Raw genomic sequence first — 20,836 nt, forward strand, 5'->3', positions numbered from 1 at the left:
GAGTATTCACTGCTACTCATCTGGAAACTCATCACTTCATCTGCTTTGCTAACAGCAGAATAGAGCGTTACATTGTTCAGAACATTTCAGGTGGCTTTGATTCAATCAATACAAAATCACAATGTTAGAACAAGAGATGCATTTTAGGATAAAGATATCTCATATGGATTAATTCTGCTTAAGCATCTGATAACAGGGCTATTCTTGCTGGGAAAAATATGCTTGTACTTAGTTTTAAGTTGACACGCCTCTTACTAAAGTAAAAACTTTATCAAATATATTTACAGATTAAAATAATAAAAGGTTTCTGTGTCCTTCCATTTTTGGACCAGCAGAAAACTTTTTGTTCTCAGAATTCACTTTCTACAGCAAAATAACATCTTCATAGACTTTACAAGTTGCATGATGAATTTAGAGTAGAGTAGTAGTGTTTCTGCTCCAGCTCATAGGATACAGTCTTGTAGCTGCCCCAGACAGGCAGGGTTCACATTCAATCTGCACCACAGATCTTTTGCTGTAATGGTGTTATATTAACACTCCTGATAAAAAACAACAAACAACCAAAAAAACAACAAACTAAGTCAACAGTAAATAATATAAAAGAGTGAGACTAAATTTGGATGCGTCCCTGTAAAATGCTCGTATTTTCTACTCCTAATTGTGATGCAAAAAATCTCCTCGGAAAAAGCAAGTTTTAATGTTTTCTTTAGAAAAAGCCATTGAAATTATACTAAATTTACTTTGCAGTTACACTTTAAATATTGGGATTAAAATTATTCAAAGTGTATAACCTGAACTGTACCATATACATGGGTTATGACCTTTTTGGGGTGTTAAGGTGTATCCTACACCAGATGTGCTCATGTACTAATACAGCTGACTTCCGTAAGAGTTGCATGGATAGATCTGAAGTCAAAATTAAGGTTCTACCTGCTACAGGAGGAAAAGGTCAATGCAAAATAAAGACCTTAACATTTGAAAAGATGTACTAAATTAGGCCTCTAAAAACAGCAAAATAGTTACCAGAAAAGTATATTTATGGTAATTGTGTCAATTGTGAATAGCCTCTCAGCAAAGACTGAAACAAGATTTAGCCTTCCTGACATGCATAGAGAACCACAACTTAAATCTACATAATGGAATTTAGGAAAAGATTGAGTTCATTTACATACCAAAGGAGGCTACAAAGGCTTAGATTCATTGTACCTTTGACAATTTGACTCCAGGCAAAGGTACAGAGATACTTTTGAAGTTGTGAGAGTATAAGCATGTACAGGGAGTAGCAGGTCTTTACTTATTACATATTTGTAAAGGATTTTTTTAAAACTATCTTTGAAGATAGAAAGAGGAGACTTCTCCAGTGAGAAAGTTTTTCTGTGTCTGGCATTTAATACTTTCCTTTTTTATGCTAAATGTCTTTGCATGGCACTAAGCAGAACTTCTAGACCAGATACAAGATCATATTGTGCTCTCAGACTTATTCTGAAAGAAGGTCAAATCTGCCTCTGGACTCCAGAGAGGCTAATTCAAAACTTAAAGCCACAGCTTTTTCATACTGATTTGTAAGGACGAAGCTCAGCACAGATTATGATTTCAAGCTGCTGAACTGATTTGAGTGAAAGTATAACATAGGAAAGTTTTAGCATATGGACCATTTGGGATAAAAAAAATAAATACCTCCTGTGGGTTTTTTTCTATTTAGCCTCCTCTACATTGCATGACCTGTTTTGTTAGCTCATCTCTTTTACTCAAAATATAGTGAGTCTAAAGAATAATGTAGCTGTTTACAGTGTGCTTTATCTTGTTCTTCTCATTATGCATTTAGAGGAGGGGAACAAAAAAGTATCAGAGGCTGTGACGAAAAGGACAGAACACGGGACAGAATAAGATCTGTCAACAGTGTCATCTGGTATTTCTACCTATTGGTGTCACTATCTTTTCCAATAGTCAAAGATTTGGTAGCCATGTAGTTGTTTCACAATTCCCAAAATAGACTTTCTTACATAAATCAACTGTGCTGTAGGCACATATTAGGAAAAAAACCAGGAGCTAAATCTTGCTGGTCCCTTTTGACCACATACAGCTTAAACACACTCCCAATAAGGAAACTTAAGTCTGAATGGTCTGTTCCAATGCACTAAAGCAAGACATACTATATAAAGCTCAGGGATATGACAAAATTATTAAATATTTAAAAAAAAGTTTAAAGTCAACAAGAAAACATGACAATGGGATCATATGGATAATAAGCACATCTGGTTGTCCATCACTTCAAGTGTTTAGATGCAGTGACTTTTATCCTACTTATCTTGCTTATCTACTTCATATACTGTATGATCAGTCTGATCTGTCAATGCAAAGCAACAAGGATATGAAGCCTGCCAGTCTTTGCAAGTTCTCTTTGACCACACCTTTGGTTTGGTTTTAAACCAGTGACAAATTCTGTTCCTCCTTTACACCTCTCTGAAGATATTTCCATTTAGTGCTCAGCAATCCTCCTTTATAAGACCCACTGAAAGGAGGCTGCAGTGGGGGGATATAGGCAGGGAATAGAATTGCTGATGCTTTTTGAATCATAAACGAAAGTTTTCAATAAATGACATTTTAAAAAATGCCCTTTAAAATTAAAAATTAATTTAAGTAAACTCTGTGCTAAAGACCACACTTTCACAATATTACAATTTTATATTACTATTTATAGAAATCACATTTATTTTTTTAAAACGATGATCAAGTCATTACAGTTTTGAAAACAGTTAAAGAAATCACTGAATTGTTGGAAACCAATCTGCTCTGACTGAGCAGATGAAGTCAAATTAAGGCAGCCTTTTGTTGAGAGTATAGCCTGTTTGCAAATGCAAAGAATGCATTCCTTATTTATTCCTTATTTCAATTTATTTCACTATTTGAACTCAATTATTATCCTATTTATATCAAGGACTAACAAGGATTTAAAAAAAAAAAAAAAAAGAAATATTTTTTTATTTCCCTAACCTTTAAATAAACATTACATGAAAGAAAGTGAGTTTTCTCAGTTATATATTCTTGTACGATGCAGTGGCCAGGACCTAAATTAGAAATAGCACTATATTTGTTTAATAAATCATTTAACTTATCAAAATAACTCATATTTATAATGGACTTTTTCTATTTAACCAGTATATAAATGTACCCATATAAACAAATTTTAAATGCTGTGTTTGTACCATTTTAATTGAATTCCAATTTCCATCCTAATGAAGCTTGGGAGAAACCACAAGTAAAAATGAAACCATTATCTAGCAAAAGAGAAATGCTCCATTTACCATCCTCCAGCATTTAAAAAAAATAAATACAAAAAATCTATGAAAAAACTAAGAATCCAGATAAATGACTCTCAAAATACAGATTTTTTTTTTTTATTAGACAGATATTTAGGTTATCTTTCTCTCTAAAAGGCATAAATTTAGTGAGAAGGGCTGTATTCTGTTGTCATATTAGTCTCTTTTGGGAAAAAGAACGATACACTGTCATATATAAAAAACTTGAAAATTGCTTTTTTGAAATCCATGTTTCTTGTTTGTTGATTTAAATCATGATTAAAACCAACAATCTAAAAACCTTTTCAATCATTTTGATTTAAAGCAGTTCACCTTCACTACTGTAATATGGTTTAAGCTGGTAAAATGAGTAGTTTTCACATGTTCAGTGTTTTTAAACAGAGGAGAAGGCAGTGACTGTCAGCATTGGATAGAAAAGGTTTTTTATTTCTGTAAATGGATTACCTGCTTCAAATAGGATACCTCTGGTTTGTTTCTCTCTCTTCAGTGTGTCCTGAACTGAAGCCAGATCTGTATTATGAAATGTTCTAAAGTAAAACAGTTTTTGCTTTTCAGAACCAAGCAGTAAAAACAGAATGAGTCTACCTCTTACTCAGTATTTATATTGTAGGCAATAGGTAAAAGTACTCAAAGTATTTCTAGACTAAACTTTTTTCAAGGTTTAGGTCTATGAAACTGTAGATTGGGACTTCCAAGAACGTAAGTAGTTGCACAGATTTCATTTTTAGTCAGGGGTAACTGATCTTTCCAATAACTTGAAAACACCAGTAGGATTTTAAAAACATTTCTCATTATATAAGTAACATTAAAATATGCTCCAAATACTTAAGATAACAAGGTTCTTTTAAAAAAAAGTGAATAAATATTCAGACCTACATTCCAGCTGTTTGCCCACTAGTAAACAGGAGCTAACTGTAGACACACACTTTTAGACTGTCGTGTACTAACACAATCCATTAGCTTGGCCCTCTGGTTTGTAGGTTTCCAGTCTTCCTGCTGCCCAGAGCTAAGCTCCTGATCCTCTAAGGGGCTGGCTAAGGTAAGGAATTATATGTAAGCGTTGCCTTGTACCAACTGAAGGCGCATCAGTACTGTATGAGCTTTGAGTAGCACTGTCCACAAATTCTTAAACCTAAAAGCCAAGCTAATTAATTTGGCCTCTTGCTTGCCCATGAGAAAAAACCAAGGGTGAAGCCAAATTAACCAGCACAGTTGTACAGGCTCAGAGTCACAGGGAATATAATTTTTAAAGGAATTTTAGTAAGAATTTAGAGTTTCTGTTCCTGACAAAGACATTTCTACAGGCAGACCTGGGTTTTCTGACTGGTTTTTTTTTTCACTTTGTGTAATTAGTTTGTTGATTTTACCCGGTTGTTCTGAAGAAGAACAGACAGATTCCTTCAAAACAAAACATCATTAAAATTGTTTTATTTTCCTTACACTGCTGTAATAGTAGACCATCTTCTTCCTCAGCAACACTGAAGAGCAGAAAAAGAAGACATCTCTTCATTTTGAAAGTTTGCTAGATGCAAATAGATTCTATAGAAACATCCTAGCTCCAAGCATAAGCATCAGTTTAACTGAAGGGTAGGAGACTTCTTATGCCTTTAGCCACCAAAATGAATCATCTAATCCAATTTATTCATCTAGGCCCCGGTTGCAGTCAGCACAACTGGCACCTCTAGCAGCAACTCATGAATTATCATGAGAAGTAGCTCTCTGCCTCTTGCCTCTAGTGTGCCTTCATTAAACATTTTGCAATTGAATACCTCTGTTAGCTTCTGACCATCACACTCATTAAATAATTGGGATTTTACCCTCTGGCTCTTGTGTGTTATTTCTCATACATTAGTAGTTTTATGTCTGTTAATCTTCCAGCATACACATCTTTTTGCCTTTTGAAATAGTTTACATCTTAAAACTTTTCATAGTTATCCAATAGCCTGAGAAAAGGGCTGAAATGCAGAAGCTAATTTTGATCTTGTCACTGACAAGCTGTGTGTAGCCTTGGGGCTAGCCTGTCTCCTTGCAGCCTGCTCCCAGACAGAGGAAATATGTAGTTGCACAGCTCTCAGCAACAAAATAAGGACCAAACTGTGACTCATGGTCACATTTCTATTTCACTCCTGCTTCTCTCTTGCTCCACTGGGGAAATAAGTTGAGGCAGACAAACAGCTGGCACAGAAACCCTGTCTTTCTCCTCTCCTCACCTCCCAGCATTAGATCAGTGCACAGTCTCCAGAGCACTGCAGCAAGAAGAGCTGAGTCTCTGCTCGTTCTTCCCTGCATGGGAGGATAAAATGTCAGGGGATGGCCATCAACCTTGCACTGTGACCTGCAGGAGTTGGACTGGAAAGGACAAACTGGGGCTGGAGCTGCTGTGCACATGCAGATTAAGGTGTACATTGGCAGAAGCCATTTTTCAGAGGTGTCAGCCTTTTCCTATTCGTGTTTCACTGGTGGCAGCTCCAACTACATCTGCCACAGAGTCCAGTCCAATCCCTGTGTTCATAGACACAGTGGAGTAGCATAGTTAGAGACCCATGGCTTTTCAGACAGTCTTAAGTGGACTACAGTAAAGATCCTGGCTGCTACAAGAATAGTAACTGCTTAAATGTAGTATTAACAAGAGCAATAATTAGTATTCATTGTAATTATATGACTAATACTAATATTAATATTAGCTCCTTAGAGTATAGCAAAGACAGAGTACTTAGTCTCTGTGCTGAGTCACTACTTTTTTTAATACAATTTTAAGGACTTCCACTTTTTAATAGTACATTTCTGTGATCGCAATGATATGTAATATGAGAATGCTGAAGATAATCCTTTGGAATTTGCTCCTAAATACTTGACAGCTAGAGACATAGGTCCTGCCAACTTTCTAAGGACATTTATAAATTGCTGTCTTCAGGGATCTCATTTTGTCTTTTGCAGTGTACATTTCACCAGCATTTCCACAACTAACAATCTGTAGCTGTGTGAAAGAATAAGTAGCACATGTGGGTTTTGGTGCAAGTAGACAGTGCAAGGTAGTTGCTGATTTACTACATATTTAAATAACTTTATCTCATTGTCATTATCATGCTGCTGATCTGAAAGAGCTCCCCACTGCCCGTGCTCATGTCTGAATAGATCGTTGTCCTGACATAGACTGTCAGAAAGAGAACCCTGAGAGGAGCCCCAGCACACCCTGCCAGGCCTGGGCCACCACTCTGAAGCAGCAGCCACCCTGGCCATGGCAGTGCCTGCATGGCTGCTGTGCCCTGCTCTCTGATGTGTCACCATGGAACCCCAAAAGGCAAGGAGCCCAAGGGTCTGGCTCTGTGACTGACAGTGGAAAAAGAAGAGTTATAAATACCTACTGCCAGGAGCAAGTGCTTTAGTCCTAGCAAAGTCATGAAGGGCCCAACAAATCCTGGGCTGGAAGGTGGTATGGAAAACAAAACAAATTGTGTGAAGTAACAGGTAGTTGAATAGTTTTTTGTTTATCCAAACTATATGTTGCTGATGTTTATACCTAAGCTCTCAGGCTGGGAGTGCCAGTACTAGCCTGAGAGGAAAACAAATTGCAGTGAAACATTCGCTTCAGGCTGAATTCTTACTTTTTTGCCATAAATAAAATTTTCATCTTGTGGATACACAGTTTAAAAATCAGTCAAACACTACAAGTGTATTCCAAGTACATGAAAACAAAATAAAACTAAGCTAAACTAAACTAAACTAATTATACAGTTTATTTCCCTGTCACATGGAAGGTCAGCTTACTGGGGAGCTGATGCTCCTTATCATATATGTCTATGCTTTGTACAAAAAGCCCCACAGAAGACACACACTGTTACAGCTGCAAAAACACTCCTGTAAAAACGTTATATAAACAAAAACATCTTCAGACTCTATTTTCTTTCATTCTGTGATTTTTTTTTTTTTTCATTCTAGAGTCTTTAATTTTCTTTCTTTAATAACCTAAATGACTGAAACCTCAGACTGGTTGGAAAGTCTTATATTTTTTGCCATTAATTTTGGACCAAAAATCTCGTTGATTTGGTTATTTCACAGATTTTCCTCACAACAGACAGAAAATAGCCAGTGTTTCCAACAAACCTAGTTAAGAATATCTGAATAAACCAGTGTTAGTATTTGGGTTAGGGCTGTCAGCTTGAGCCACTTGTTTTGGAAGTATTTGCCAGAAGTAAACTATAGATCCGTCCAACTGCTGATTAAAAAATCACATTGACTCCCTGGTATGGCTGACCAGACATCAGGCAAAGATTGTACTACTTGACATAGTCCTAACATCAGCCCTCAAGGAGGAAGGGGATCACTTTCTAATAACACTTAATGCAGATCCTCTTACAATTATGAACAATAAAAAAAGGAAGATGAAAACTACATCTTTCATGCACTGAAACACCATATAGCCTTGAGAAGCAGAATAAAATAATTCTCAGAAGACTGTATTTTTGTCAATATTAAATTTTTGTTGTTATTAAATTCAGATAAACAGTGGGAAAAAAAGTTGGAGTGAAATTCTACTAAAATATTCAGTATTAGAGAGGGTTGCATTTTAAATATATCCCCTCTCTGAGTTCAGCTGATAAAATATTTTTATGCATCTTAAATGCTATTTAAATATGAATGGTCAGGAAATATTAAAGTACATGAAACGTTCACATTTTAGAATATATATTTATCGGGTAATACAATTGCCTTCCATTTTTGCAGCCTGACACTTGGCATATTTGTTTCAGCACAATTTTCACTGACTACCTTAGAAGTCTACCTAAATAAGGATAGCAAAGGGTTTTCTACTTTTTACCCTTCAGTAACTTCATGTGCAGTTCACAAATACTCTGTGCTCCCTATGGAAAAACCAGGGCCAACAAATTAGGCTATTCTGACTCTGGAAAATCTGATTATAAGGGGCTACCAAATCTTTTTCTGAGCAAAAGCTTGAGAATAGAATACCCTGAACTTGAGACATTCCCTGTTTGTATCACTCTAATGGAGCTTCCTAAATAATGGTGTTCTGCAAATGAAACTAAGGTTATTTTTAGAGGTGTGCAGAAAACTTGCTTCAGAAACTGGTAAAAACTCAGGCTACAGTAATGAAAAAGTAAAAAAAAAAAAAAAAAAAAAAAAAGAAAAAGAAAAAGAAAAAGAAAAAGAAAAAGAAAAAGAAAAAGAAAAAGAAAAAGAAAAAACCAACCAAACAAACAAAAAATCAAAAAAACACCCCAAAAAACAAAAAAGAAAAATAAAATTAATCCAGAAAAAAAAAAATTAAATGATCCTGGGGTGAAAACATTATTTGTTATGAGCAGCAAATCATTTTGACATGCCAGTTCAATTATACTGTTAAAGCACATATCATTTTTGGTTAATTATATTTGAAAATAGTTACTGTACCTTCTGCTGTTATCTCGGCCATGATGATGGTAAGAGATACTCTGTTTAAAAGGTCAAGATTTACTGTGGCAGCTTAGATAGTACTTCTGGGTTGCTGACTCTCACAGGAGTTGCAGAATGAGAAGGAGGAAGGTCCTCTGCTTTTTCTAGCTGTGTTCCTTCTTCTTTTATGCTCCCTGAAATGTCTGTTTCCTCTGCAGAATCCTGGCCTCCCAGAACAACCCAAGGCTTTCCAGAGGCAACTTTTAGAGCTCAGTCTAAAGTATCAGCTTCTAACGAAAATAGCAATGCCTCAGAGTGAACCACCAGCACGCTTTTCTAATATCCTCAGAACCATGTACACCACAAATAAAATGTAAAAATCACAGATCTAAACAGGCCAGGAATGCATAGGGAGGCAACACAAATCAAAAGAACTGGGAAAGAACTGTTCAATGCTCCTACAGCCTTGCTAGCATAATTGCAGTTCTTTGAGGGGTATGTCAGGAAACATGAAATATAGAGTTCAAAGTAACCTTATCCATCCCAGTACAACTTTATTCTTAGCACACTCAGTGCTTAGCACATTCTTCCTGGCCTTATATGGCTTGGGGAGGTTCCTATGAAGCTCACCGCTGACTAAGGGGGAGGGTAAATTTAGGTGAGTTTCTCCACTTTTACTTGCAGTTCAGAACCAACTAAGACACTATTTTAAACCAATAAAATTGGTTTGGATTTTTTTTTTTGGTCCTTTTCTGATTTGCTGCAATTATCACACATACCTGTGGAGTTCATCTAAGTATTACAGAACACTGTTAAAAATTTAAATAGTAATATTTAATATAGTCTAGATATACTAAGGTAATAAGCAAAAAATATCAAGTAGATCAGATTTGGTTTTCTGTGTCTGATTCATGGAAATATTTAAGTAGCTCAAAAATGCTGTGATTTTTTAAAAAGATTTTGTAAAACTGAAAAGAAATGGATTCTTAAAAGCATTTAGAGGAAGTGAAATATTAACAATTTAAATAATTATTTTAAAACCTGAACAATCTTTTCATTGCACTGCTTGCAATTTCACAGCTGTAGAATTATGTATGTGGTCAAGAGCTTGAAAATTAAATTAGCAGAAAAGTGCCCTCAAGCCAGCCAATACCTCTACCTAAATGTCATCGTCACATGAAACCAGAAACCATCCTAAATAGCTCCTGCTAGGGAACCTATAGTCACCTTGCCTCTGCTACAGGAGTTGGCATTTACACTTCTCATCTTCCCCCCAGGAGCCGTAAGCACCTGGCTCTGTGGCAAAATGTGGGGAAAGAAATCTATCTATCCAATGCTAAAGATGCAGAAACAAAAGTTCATTGAAAAGCAAAATTATCACCCTTTTTTTTTCTCTTCCTTCTATGCTTAGCACATTTCAAATCTGCCACGTCTGAAAATGGTAACTTTTTCTAGCAAAGCTTGCAATCAGTGCTTGAGCCCCTTCCTTATTTAGCTCTTCTGACCAAATGTTTTGTACTGACAAGTTTGATTACTTGGTGCTAAGTACTCAATACTTTTCTGATCACCCCTCTAACCCTATGTTTGCTCCTTTAGCCTGTTCTTCGGTAGATCCTCCTCACTAAGACTGATAAAGAGATTTCAGATAAAACCTTATTGCTTCAAAAATGATCTTTCCTGAATACCAAAATGATATGAGTCACATTCACATATCAACAAAACAGCTGCCCACAAAATGTCAGTGGTTAATAAAGGATGATAGAAGGTGTGATACTAAGGCAAATCCCTTGTTCCTCTTAATTATTTCTCTTCTGCTAAAGCAGTTCCACTTTACATGAACAGTTAGATATTTGGGGTCACCTATTTGACAGCTTCACCTCCTGCATGAGACATCAGACAGATCATCTGAATACCCAAAACACAGAGCTAATCAATCCTGAGAAGTCAGGATTTTTTTACTTGTATTCCTATTCAAATTGAATAAAATAGTAAAGTCTTAATGTGGGAATGTGGGGAGAGAGACAAATGGGGAAAGATTAATGTGTGACTCTGTTCTTGTTTTATGTAGCAAGATCCTGAGATTATATATATATAAAGGTAATCTATACCCAGATATAGGTGTTTGTGTGACTAACTGTAAGTGCGTGATTGTCTGTCCCTTACCACTTTACGTTTCAGCTCCCACCACCTGCCCTCCTTCCTCCATGTCTTATTCCCTTGTTACTATTTATGGTTACTCTCAATCATGAGCTGTTATTCTGAAACCAAAATACAAGAGCAGAAGCAGAGAGAGAATTCAGTTTGAACCCAAATTTTCCACATCAGCTCAGTGGCCAGAAAGAGAAGTGGTTGTTACCCTCTGCATCCCTTGTATGCGCAAAATATTCATCCTGGGAAGCAGGTTAAATATGTCATATGTACCAATATCTTACATATATAAGTGTGGCTTTGGACAACTGCATTGCAAGTTACAGAGTTGCTCCCTTTAGGGAGGAAAGCATCAAGGGATCAGGATGTCATATTTACTGGAGATAATCAAAGCCTTGGTGAAAATATACAGAACTAAAAGTAAAAAGTTGTGCATATGTGCATACACGTTCAATCCGAAAAACAAACATTGCCATTAGGAATTTATAAAAATGTTGTATGCTTTAGAAGCATAAAGAATGGAAAATCTGAAAAATTTTTAGGGCCATTTAAAATTTTTTTCAAAATCTGAAATTTAGCTCCTGATTCAGTTTAGAAGTTTCTTTTAAACTAACTGTTTAAACTTTTAAACTCACAGTATGTAGAAAGTGCAAAAATTTACACAAATCTTCATGCAACAAAGTAAACATATTTTCTTGGCCTAGTTTGTATGTTGAACATTGCTTTTTAGTAGGAACTTTTTCTAACCAGAACTATTCTAACCTGACCAGCAATATTATTTTATAAGATGTCTTTTCTTTCTCTTTGCTCCTCAAACAACAAGGAAACTAAAAAATCTAAAACTACTTTGGTTCTTGCAAGTGATATCTAAACACAGACACACACAAGTTTTTTCATAATTTCTTTTGGTTATGCCTTGGGCACAATGAGAAAATGCTCTTGCCTCAAGTTAGCAATAGACATTCCCCTCCTACTCACAGGGGTTACATTGGTAAATGAACTGTCCTGGGATCAGTTCTCACGTTTAGTGGTGGGAAGGGATGGAGGGAAGCACAGAAACAGCTACACCCTCACACTAGATTCCTCAGATACACAAGTCTGTGTTAGACAAAATAAAATGACAGTTCTCTTTGCTCTAGAGTTGCCTGGAGGGAAAAAAGTAACAATATTTGGAAAAGGGCAGAAGAACATACTATGTGATGCTACTAATATTCATGTAAGCACTTGCCTTGATCTTAGATAATGCATTTTCCACTCAAAATCTAACTGATGAAACATATTAAAGCAATTATTTGAGAAAATTCTTCCGGGAAAAAGTCAGAGATTTACTGTTTGTCAGATTCTTATGCAAACTCCTGCTTATTAGTGAAAAGTTTAGTTGTTCATATAGTCAAAGTAGGAATGTACAAATACTTCATGAGCTCATTCCTGAGCTGTCTTGAAGATACTATTCAAAAGGGGATTGGGAGAGACAACAGTTCACATGAAGTTATGAGGTAATGTGAGGAAACGGTTTGGTACTGATATAAGGAACTGTTGGAGGAACTGAGTATAATTCTCACTGAAGAAAATGCAAGACAAATTTGAGTTGTCTGCTAACACATTACTGATGAATTCTCAGAGTTCAGTCCTACTGAGAATCAAACTCTTCATAACAAAAGAATTTTGCATCCCAGTGCATGCTCAGCAGCACAGCTTGGTAAAGGAAAGGAAACTTAACTTTGATATGCCCAATGATGTTCCTGGCTCAGATGGGACTATATTGTTATCAGAAACATCCAGTAATCAACTGATAAGAACTAAATATAGGATGAAAGTATAATGCCAGGGAGAGGGTGAATGGTATTGAATCTACTGAGTAACAAAGATATATGCAGAAGCAAATATATGTAGGATTAGAGTGATGTCTGCCAGCTGAGATTTGTGCAGATGAAGCTGGTTTCCTCTGAAACAAACTTTTATTTTTTATGCTTTATTTTTGTTTAGGAATACCTTTACTTCTGGATGAGATTTTATTTCAGCCCCCCCCCCCACTATTAATAGTGTGTTTTCCAGTATGAATAGGAACACACATTCTGGTGCCTGTGAAGTCCTGATCAGTCAAAGATGTAGCTGTGACTTTTATATAGACCATTAGACAATTCTCAAGTCTTTTTTTTTTTTCCATTTGTGATTGATATTTCATAATTAATAGTTGCAACATTTTTGGAATCAACATGACCAAAATATAGACCTATTCTGGATATTCTGTATCACATCCAAAATACAAAACAAAGCAAGACCTTGGCATCACATCTGATCTAGGTTAAATCTTGGCATATATATGTTTGTCTCATAAATTAATTTGCATAATTTTTCAGAGAATTGCATACATAGTACCTTTACACAAGTTTTTATTTAATATGTAGGAGACAGTAAGTTGAACTCCATAGTAGATCTGTCTTACATTTAATGTGAACTACTGACAGACAGATAAGGAGCTCTGTTCTGTAGGCTGACTGGTCTGAATGCAAATCAGCCTCTCCCCGGGGACAGCTGACAAGCACACTTAGGTCACATCACCTTGGCACTCTGAGCTCGTTAAAGGGCACTTCCAAAGCTATATGATAGAAACACAGCAGGTACAAAAGAAAATATCTATGATACTGACTATTCTGCCTTACTATGGACAAATGTCCCTATTAGTCACTGTACTGCAAAACTGCTGAAGTGGCCTCAGCCAAAGTGTGTGAAAAATGAACATTTTCTAATATCCAAGGCCAGCTCATTATAAAACTACTTCCAGGAAACAAGAACGTCCTACATCTTCTTCCAAGCTGGCCAAGTAGACAATCTATGGCAGGAAATCAGACTAAAGCAGTCCCCTAGCTTAGGAGATTTGGATGTTTTCAGTGTTCTCTGCTTTAACTATAAAAATTATTACTATAAGCTGTCTTCATTGCAGCATGTCAAGGTAGACAGCATTTGGATGACCTTTAGCAGCTCCATGTAACACACTTTTCCTCTTCTTTTGATTATTCCTGCTATTTTTAATGAGTATTGTTTTATTAGCACCTATGTGGCTTTACTTTCACATCTAGAAGATTACTCAGAAGTTGTTTAACAGACAAGTTCTGTGACACTGAAAATGCTGACCCTTTTTCAGAAACAATGACAGAAAGTACACTGTAATTGTCTTTTGCTTCAGGACAATCTGTACTCAAGCTTGACCTTAGACAGAACATAGAAAGTTGCCAAACGATTATTAGAGATGGGGATTGGCTTTGAAACAACATGAATTACCCCTGTCAAATACTGATTGAGAGCTGATCAAATATACCCAAGTATTTGGTGTCAGGTCAAAAACGTCCTTGCCAAGAAAGGTGACTTCAGTTCCCATGACTTTCCTTGAGAACAGAAATTTTCTGAAAAAATTCAGTGACTTTTAAGAAAAAATTATTTTAAACCAAGCTTTTATGCCAAAAGAACAAGAGTCAGAAATATATCACACAGAAATACCTAGAAAAAGAACAAAATTGTTCCTGAACTTCAAATTTCAAACCCAGCTCTGGATTTCCAGTAATACATTTTAAATTTGTCTTCACATCTTAGCCTTATGAAAAGTTTCAATAGAAATCTGCATTTAGTGTTTTGTGGGTTTTCTTCCAGATATGACCATAGTCAAGCACGTTGCCAAAAACAGATGGAGAAGAAGATAATTTTGAACAAAAGTCTGATGCGAAAAGACAAAGACAAATAAATGTTTTTCTGTCAAGTACTTGGAGGTAAAAATGTAGTAAAACTAAGTATCAAGTATCTTCAGTAATGTGAACCCTTTTTGGAATGTTTCAGTCTATGTGCTCAGGCTGACCTTCATAACCAAGGTGAAATCTCGTCTTCCTTTCCACTTAATAGATTATTCTTCTGCTTGATATTGTACATTATGTGTCACATGTTCTTAGACACTCAGGCTAGACTGGACCTCCCCTAATCACATTGCCAAAGTCTTTACCTTGTAAATAAACCCAGTCAAAGTCTCAGAAGGTCCATCTGGATTTTGGCACTTTTATATTTTTCTGAGAGCAGACACTGAGTATCTAGACACAGTGAATTAAAAGCCATTTTCAGGCACTTTTTGTCCTGGACATCTCTCTGCATGATACAGCTGCAGGTCTAAGAGTAGTTTTGCTCAGAGTTTGTGTCTCATGTGTTTTGTGTTTGTTTGGGTTTTATTGAATGTCAGATTTTTCTGCTATTCCCAGATCCCTGTTTGCCCTGGGACATCAGGACCTGAGTTCTGCATTTCCACAAATATAATAGATATCAGCTCCTAAGGTGGATAAATCATTTTCTAATTAAATACAAAAGCCTGCAGATGAATTAACTAACTCTTTATGTGTCACAGTCACCCATCAGTACACAAACGTATGATGCAAAATGTTGAAGAAAAAATCAAATCTATTATGTGTCACAAATATGCAGAGAGACAGATACAGAACAAAGGAGAAAAAATGTAAAGCAGACCAAGTATTTCAGCAATTTTCATCTCTAAGAAAATAATTACATGAAAGAAACCAGATTTATAAAAAAAGGTTGTTTCTACAACAGCCATATTTTTTTCTTTGTGTTTCCTCTTTCTTCCAATTCTAGCTTTGATCTGTCGAAGACTGTGACTACATTCTAGTCCCAGTCTTCAACAGACCAAAGCTGGAATTGAAGATGAACAACTCACATTATTATTAATTATTATTATCATCACTATTTAAAAAGAAAATCTAATCTGTGAGCTTTTTCATTAGGCAATTTAACTTCTTTACAGAGTAGAATTGGAAGACATGAATTAGTAAATTCTACCTTGTCAGTGCTGACAGCTGTGACTGCACTGAAAAAAAGTCAAGAAATAAAGAATATTTTAAAAGGAAAAATAATTTTGAGCATTGGTGTCTTTACAACTCATCATATCACATATATATTAATTTTCCTTCAATAATACATCACCATTTGTCATTGTAAATCAATTCAGATTCCTGTCCGAGCTCCAATATACATCCACAGTCAACTTCCTAATCCAAACTGTAAAGAATATTTGTCTGCAAAGCATTTACTGGAAAGAATTGCTGGGTCTTTCTTTCTCCTCTCCAGTCACCCTGAAAGAGCAGAACACAAATAGACCAAACACAGAGGACTACCGTGATCCTTAAGGGACAGTTATACCATTTCTTTTTCCGAATTCCCAGCTGAAATGAAAATAAAACCGTTACCCCGGAGGCACAAAGCAGAGGATCTTCAGCTGCGTGGCCAGGGCTCAGCAGGCAGGGCAAGGGCAGCGGGGACTTTGTGCAGCTCCCGGCCGCATTCCCAGGGAAGGGGAGGCGTGCAGCGCTGGTGCAGCTGGCACAAAGCACAGGAGCTGCCAGGGAGCTGCTGGCAGGTGCTCCCCGTGCGGCCAAGGGCCCGCACGGCCGCAGCCCCCAGGGCAGCGCGCCAGGGGTTGTGCAACTGGAAAACAGTCCAGACAGGGACACAAACATTGTTTGGAGGGTCTGCCTCCGGTGTAAGGGTCTGTGCTCGAGATCATTTCGTGGGTCTTGGAAGTAATTATAACCATACTTGTGTTTTCTAAATTCATAGGTGGTCTGTGATGTGGGCATTTGACCAAAAAAATCCTATTTTATATGTCTTGTACCTTAAAGACTTTTCTCTCTGGTCACTCCTGCTTCTTCTACTTTCCTCAGCTACCTGGAAAGTTCAGGGTTTTGCTAAAATTCATGGCAGAAGAAAGGTTTTGTGAAGAAAATGTAGCCTGAATATTTGGATTCTGCTTCACCTAACAATGTTGCCTTGTGATGAACAAGGAAAAGCCATGTTTCTTTTTACAGAAGTACAGACAATTCAGAAAGGGGTTTTTGTTTTGTTGTATTGTGGTTTTGTGCATTTATTTTTTCCTTAAGTGAGGGAAGGTAGCTAGGGTTTTAGTCAACCTTTGAGGAAGGCAGATATAACAATACTTCTATTTCCCACATTTTCAGAGTAACAACAAGAAAATGTTATCTGTTCCACAAATAAGAACCAAAGCATGACAGCTGAGTGGGACAAACTTGTGGTTCAGCAGCAGAACCAGAAAAGGCCACACAACATAGATACACAAACACAGAACTGAAAGTACAATCCACCAGAACATGTTTTTTCACAATCAACCAGAACATGCACTTTCCACACATCACCAGACTTGAGCTAGTGTTCAGATTCACGTTTGTGACCCATATACAATAAAGAGGTGCCTGACAGTAATGTGGGTGTTACACAGCCCTGGGAAGGTTATGCAGAGGCAGAAGACTTCAAGTAGTGAGTGCTTCATGCCACAAACAGAGTTATGTTCCCAGTTCTCCTATGTTACCTGAATCGAAAATGTGCTCTGTAAAAGATGCCATCCCACTTCCTTTACAGCATTCGTCAAATGAGACCTCCTTACCACCATTCTCCCCACCAGTAAAATTTGTTTTTAATTAAAACCCCCCACTCTTTACATTTGTCACAGTAGAGCCCTGAAAGCAACAGGCAAACACTTCTGGCAGACTAAATCCTAATGCTCTTTTTAAAACACTCAGAGTAATGTTTCCAGTTTTCCGCCTCATACTAACATTGGTGGATTGGAACAGAAATTTACTCTTGCTCTTTTCTTCCTAAAAGACTGACATCAGTGCATATTAGAAAGAGAAAAAAACCCCTTTACATTGTCGGAGTATACAGTATCCATCAGCCCTTTTACTGGAGTCAAAAAATGTGGAGAATCAGGCACTTAAAGCAGGTGGTCTTGAAGTAAATTCATGTCTTGGATGGTCTGGGTGTTTTCTGAGGGGTTGATTTAAACACACCTTTCACTCTTAAGTACAAGGCAGTTGGAGTATATTAATATTGTGCTGAATTATTTAAAAGATATGACTAATGCTTCGTGTACCGTAAGACTGTTATCTGCAAAAATAACATCTAACATCTGTGTCAATCATTGCTGAGTGGTTAGGATTTCGTAACTAGCATTTATCAGTGTTTCTGAGCCCTTAGTGTGAGGCATTCTGCCAGGTTACCAGCTCTACTGCACCTTCAGGTATAAAACCCAACATACAGACTCTTTCACATTGCCTGCTTCAGTCAGGAATGAATAAGAGTAAAATTTGGAGTCTCCTCCTTGAGCAAAATCTCATAAATTTTCTTCTAAACTAAAGACTGTGGAGTAGATATGTTAGACAGTCTGGTGTAGTGTAAGCGTTCTTTCAAGAAGATAGAAATTGATTCCACACAGTTTTTTTCCTGAGTCCTGAGAAGGAGAAATATTATCTAATGCAATAGCTCAGGGAACTGAACTGAAATCTACTAACTAAAAAAGAGTTCTCACACTCCTGTGGCAGTGGTATTGTGTCCCCACATGTATGAAACATTCTTCAGTTGCCCACTAGAAATGAATCGTCACTGAGAAGAAAAAAGAGCAAGCATTAAAAAGCATGAAAAGCAAATTTTATTACTTTAATTTAGGGCACAACATACGTTTTCCCCACCATATGTGTCTGACATCAGATGAAGAACTTTTGGCTGTGCAAGTTATTGATAATGATCAGGAAGAGGCTTTTTGTTGCTTGTTGATCATGCATTGCAGTGGAGGTTCTGGCACCAAAGAACCTCTTTCTCATCCAACTTGATCAATTAAAGGCCAATTTTCAGAGTATTCAAAGACCTCAGCTAAAGCAAGTGACAACTGTGGGAAATTTCAAAACCAAAATATTGATTATGTACTTCATTGCTTGTATATTTGCATTGCATATGCAATCAGTAATTGTGAATGTATTTGATTGAAAATACATATGTGCCATGATTATACTGAAAAACAATTTTATTGAGCTACTGGAAGTTTTGCAGTCACTTGATCATTTGTCTTTCATCAAATGCCCAACATAGCTGGGAATTTGAGTCAGGTTATGGAAAGAATGTGTGGATGTGTGAATGAATGAATGAATGCATGCATGAATGAATGAATGAATGGTAGCCACACATTTTAGGGGTCTAGTCTACTATTTGTGATTCCTAATGTAAAAGGACACATAATGTCTATTACATTTCTTTACAAACCTTATGCTCCGCTTTTATTTATTTCTGAAATAATCTTGTCATACACTCCACAGAAATGAAACCTAATTTCCATAACTAAGAGTATTAAGACATTGTCTCTCGGATTTTGGGTTCATTTTGTAAATTTCTTTTAGCTTGATTTGTTCTTCTTTGGAGTACTACAGATACACTGCACAAAATCCAGTAGCTCATGATTTGAGTGTTATTCAGTAGTCTCACACAGTGGTAGCAGCTTACATCATCATAGCCACACGTTTTTTAGGCTTGTCCTACCCTTCACCAGAGGAGGTATTAGACGTCAGTGTGCCTTTGGGACACTAAAAAGATATGGGTATGTCAAATAGTTTACGAACTAAATACTCTGATCCAGGTTTATACCGATGCCCTGGTCATGAGAACAATTTCTGCCAGATTTTCAGATTGGGTGGCAATTTATGCCCACAACTCTAAAGAAGAGGTCAAGTGCCTCACTTGAATTTGTCTCTCAGTTGCTACAATTTTTGCATTTCCACTAGCATTATTTCAGTTGTGCAACGGGCAAATAAATTGAAACATTAGGATGTGAAATCTAAATTATTATTTAATAAATTTGTGCAAGAATCTGCAACCTAGTGTAACAATTTTACACCTGTGATTTTCTACTTTGTCTGTAAAATAATATAGGGAGTATTCATCTGTCACTGTTAAAAAAGAAATAAATCAGAACTATTAAAATATACACTCAGCATGAGAATTTCAAATACTTTGACACATTTTTGTAAAGAAAACCCCACATTTAAATGCTATTTTTCAAATAATTAACATTATTAACTCACCTCTAAAAAGATTATTTGCATAATTTTTAGAATATATAATTAACACAGTGATTTGTATGAACACTGTAGTCTTGAAAGAGTTTTAATAGATTCTCATTTTCATTTTTTCATTCTCATTTTCAAATCAATTCTATTTTTACAGTCGCAACCAACAGGGCAAAATAAATTCATACACTTTGCTCTTTATACTGTTCATATTTATGTTACACAGAGAATAAGAGTGTATTTTGAGGCTGTTTAGAAAGAACCACTGCTGAGAGAAATACTATGCCTCAACCTTCTGACAGCCACACAATGTAGTGTCATTGAAGTGGGAGAATTCCAGTGGCAATTGAAATTTCATTCGTTGTTACAGCAGATAATGGTTTCTCACACCTCATGACTTCAAAGACAATTCCCAGCGTTTTGTAGCTGCTAAATTCAGAAAAAAAGAACCAAATTTGGCTGCATGAAAAGGTATGTTTAGAAAGCGGTGAATGCCAAAACTCAAAATCAAAAGGACATTATATACCAGTACAAGGGTGCCAAAAGTAGTATTCTCTTATCCTTCCTCATTTGAAAAGAGAAAAAAAAAGAAAAAAAAAAAAAATCAGAATTTTAAGTTTCCTGTGTTATCCACCCACACCCTTTAAGATAATCTAGGGTTAGAGCCCTGGTGATCCCGATGAGCCAAAGGAAGCTTGCAACAAAAATATCACTCACTTTCTTTGATTATCACATCTTTGGTTGCTGCACAATTAAGACATTAATTTTGCAAAGAGAGAAAATTCTGAAGCATCTCCTAACAAAAAAGGGAGCAAATCTAACACATTAATTCAGCACAGTATAAAAGCACACTCTGGCAATATTTGCCAATGAAATACAAAAAAAAAAAATCTCAGAAATTAAAAAATGATACTTGATGTGAGCAGACTTGTGTTTTTCTTCTGCTGTTAGAAAAAGCATTTTTCAGCCAAAATGTCAGCTCATTGGCCAGATTGTATCAATACACTGCAGTTATTTTACAGATAAATATCTACTTTACATTTCCTTCCTGGCAAATTTTAAAGCCATCACCATGTT

General features: G+C 36.4%; 1 protein-coding gene across 16 annotated transcripts in view; it reads right to left on the reverse strand.

Moving 5' to 3' along the window:
* The window catches only part of TRDN (triadin), a 235,493-nt gene extending 219,240 nt beyond the window's left edge, over nucleotides 1-16,253 (reverse strand). For 3 of the 16 annotated variants that reach the window (XM_063389921.1, XM_063389916.1, XM_063389913.1), the window contains exon 1: nucleotides 8,730-9,469. In XM_063389921.1, the coding sequence (XP_063245991.1) occupies nucleotides 8,730-8,751 (22 nt within the window). In that variant the 5' untranslated portion in view covers nucleotides 8,752-9,469. Of the gene's footprint in view, nucleotides 1-8,729; nucleotides 9,474-15,836; nucleotides 15,970-16,099 lie in introns of those variants that run through there. The other 13 variants (XM_063389928.1, XM_063389922.1, XM_063389926.1 and 10 more) reach the window with 9 other exon arrangements.
* Between the last annotated feature and the right edge of the window lie 4,583 nt (nucleotides 16,254-20,836).

This window comes from Prinia subflava, chromosome 2 (assembly GCF_021018805.1).
Source record: "Prinia subflava isolate CZ2003 ecotype Zambia chromosome 2, Cam_Psub_1.2, whole genome shotgun sequence".
Taxonomy (NCBI): domain Eukaryota; kingdom Metazoa; phylum Chordata; class Aves; order Passeriformes; family Cisticolidae; genus Prinia; species Prinia subflava.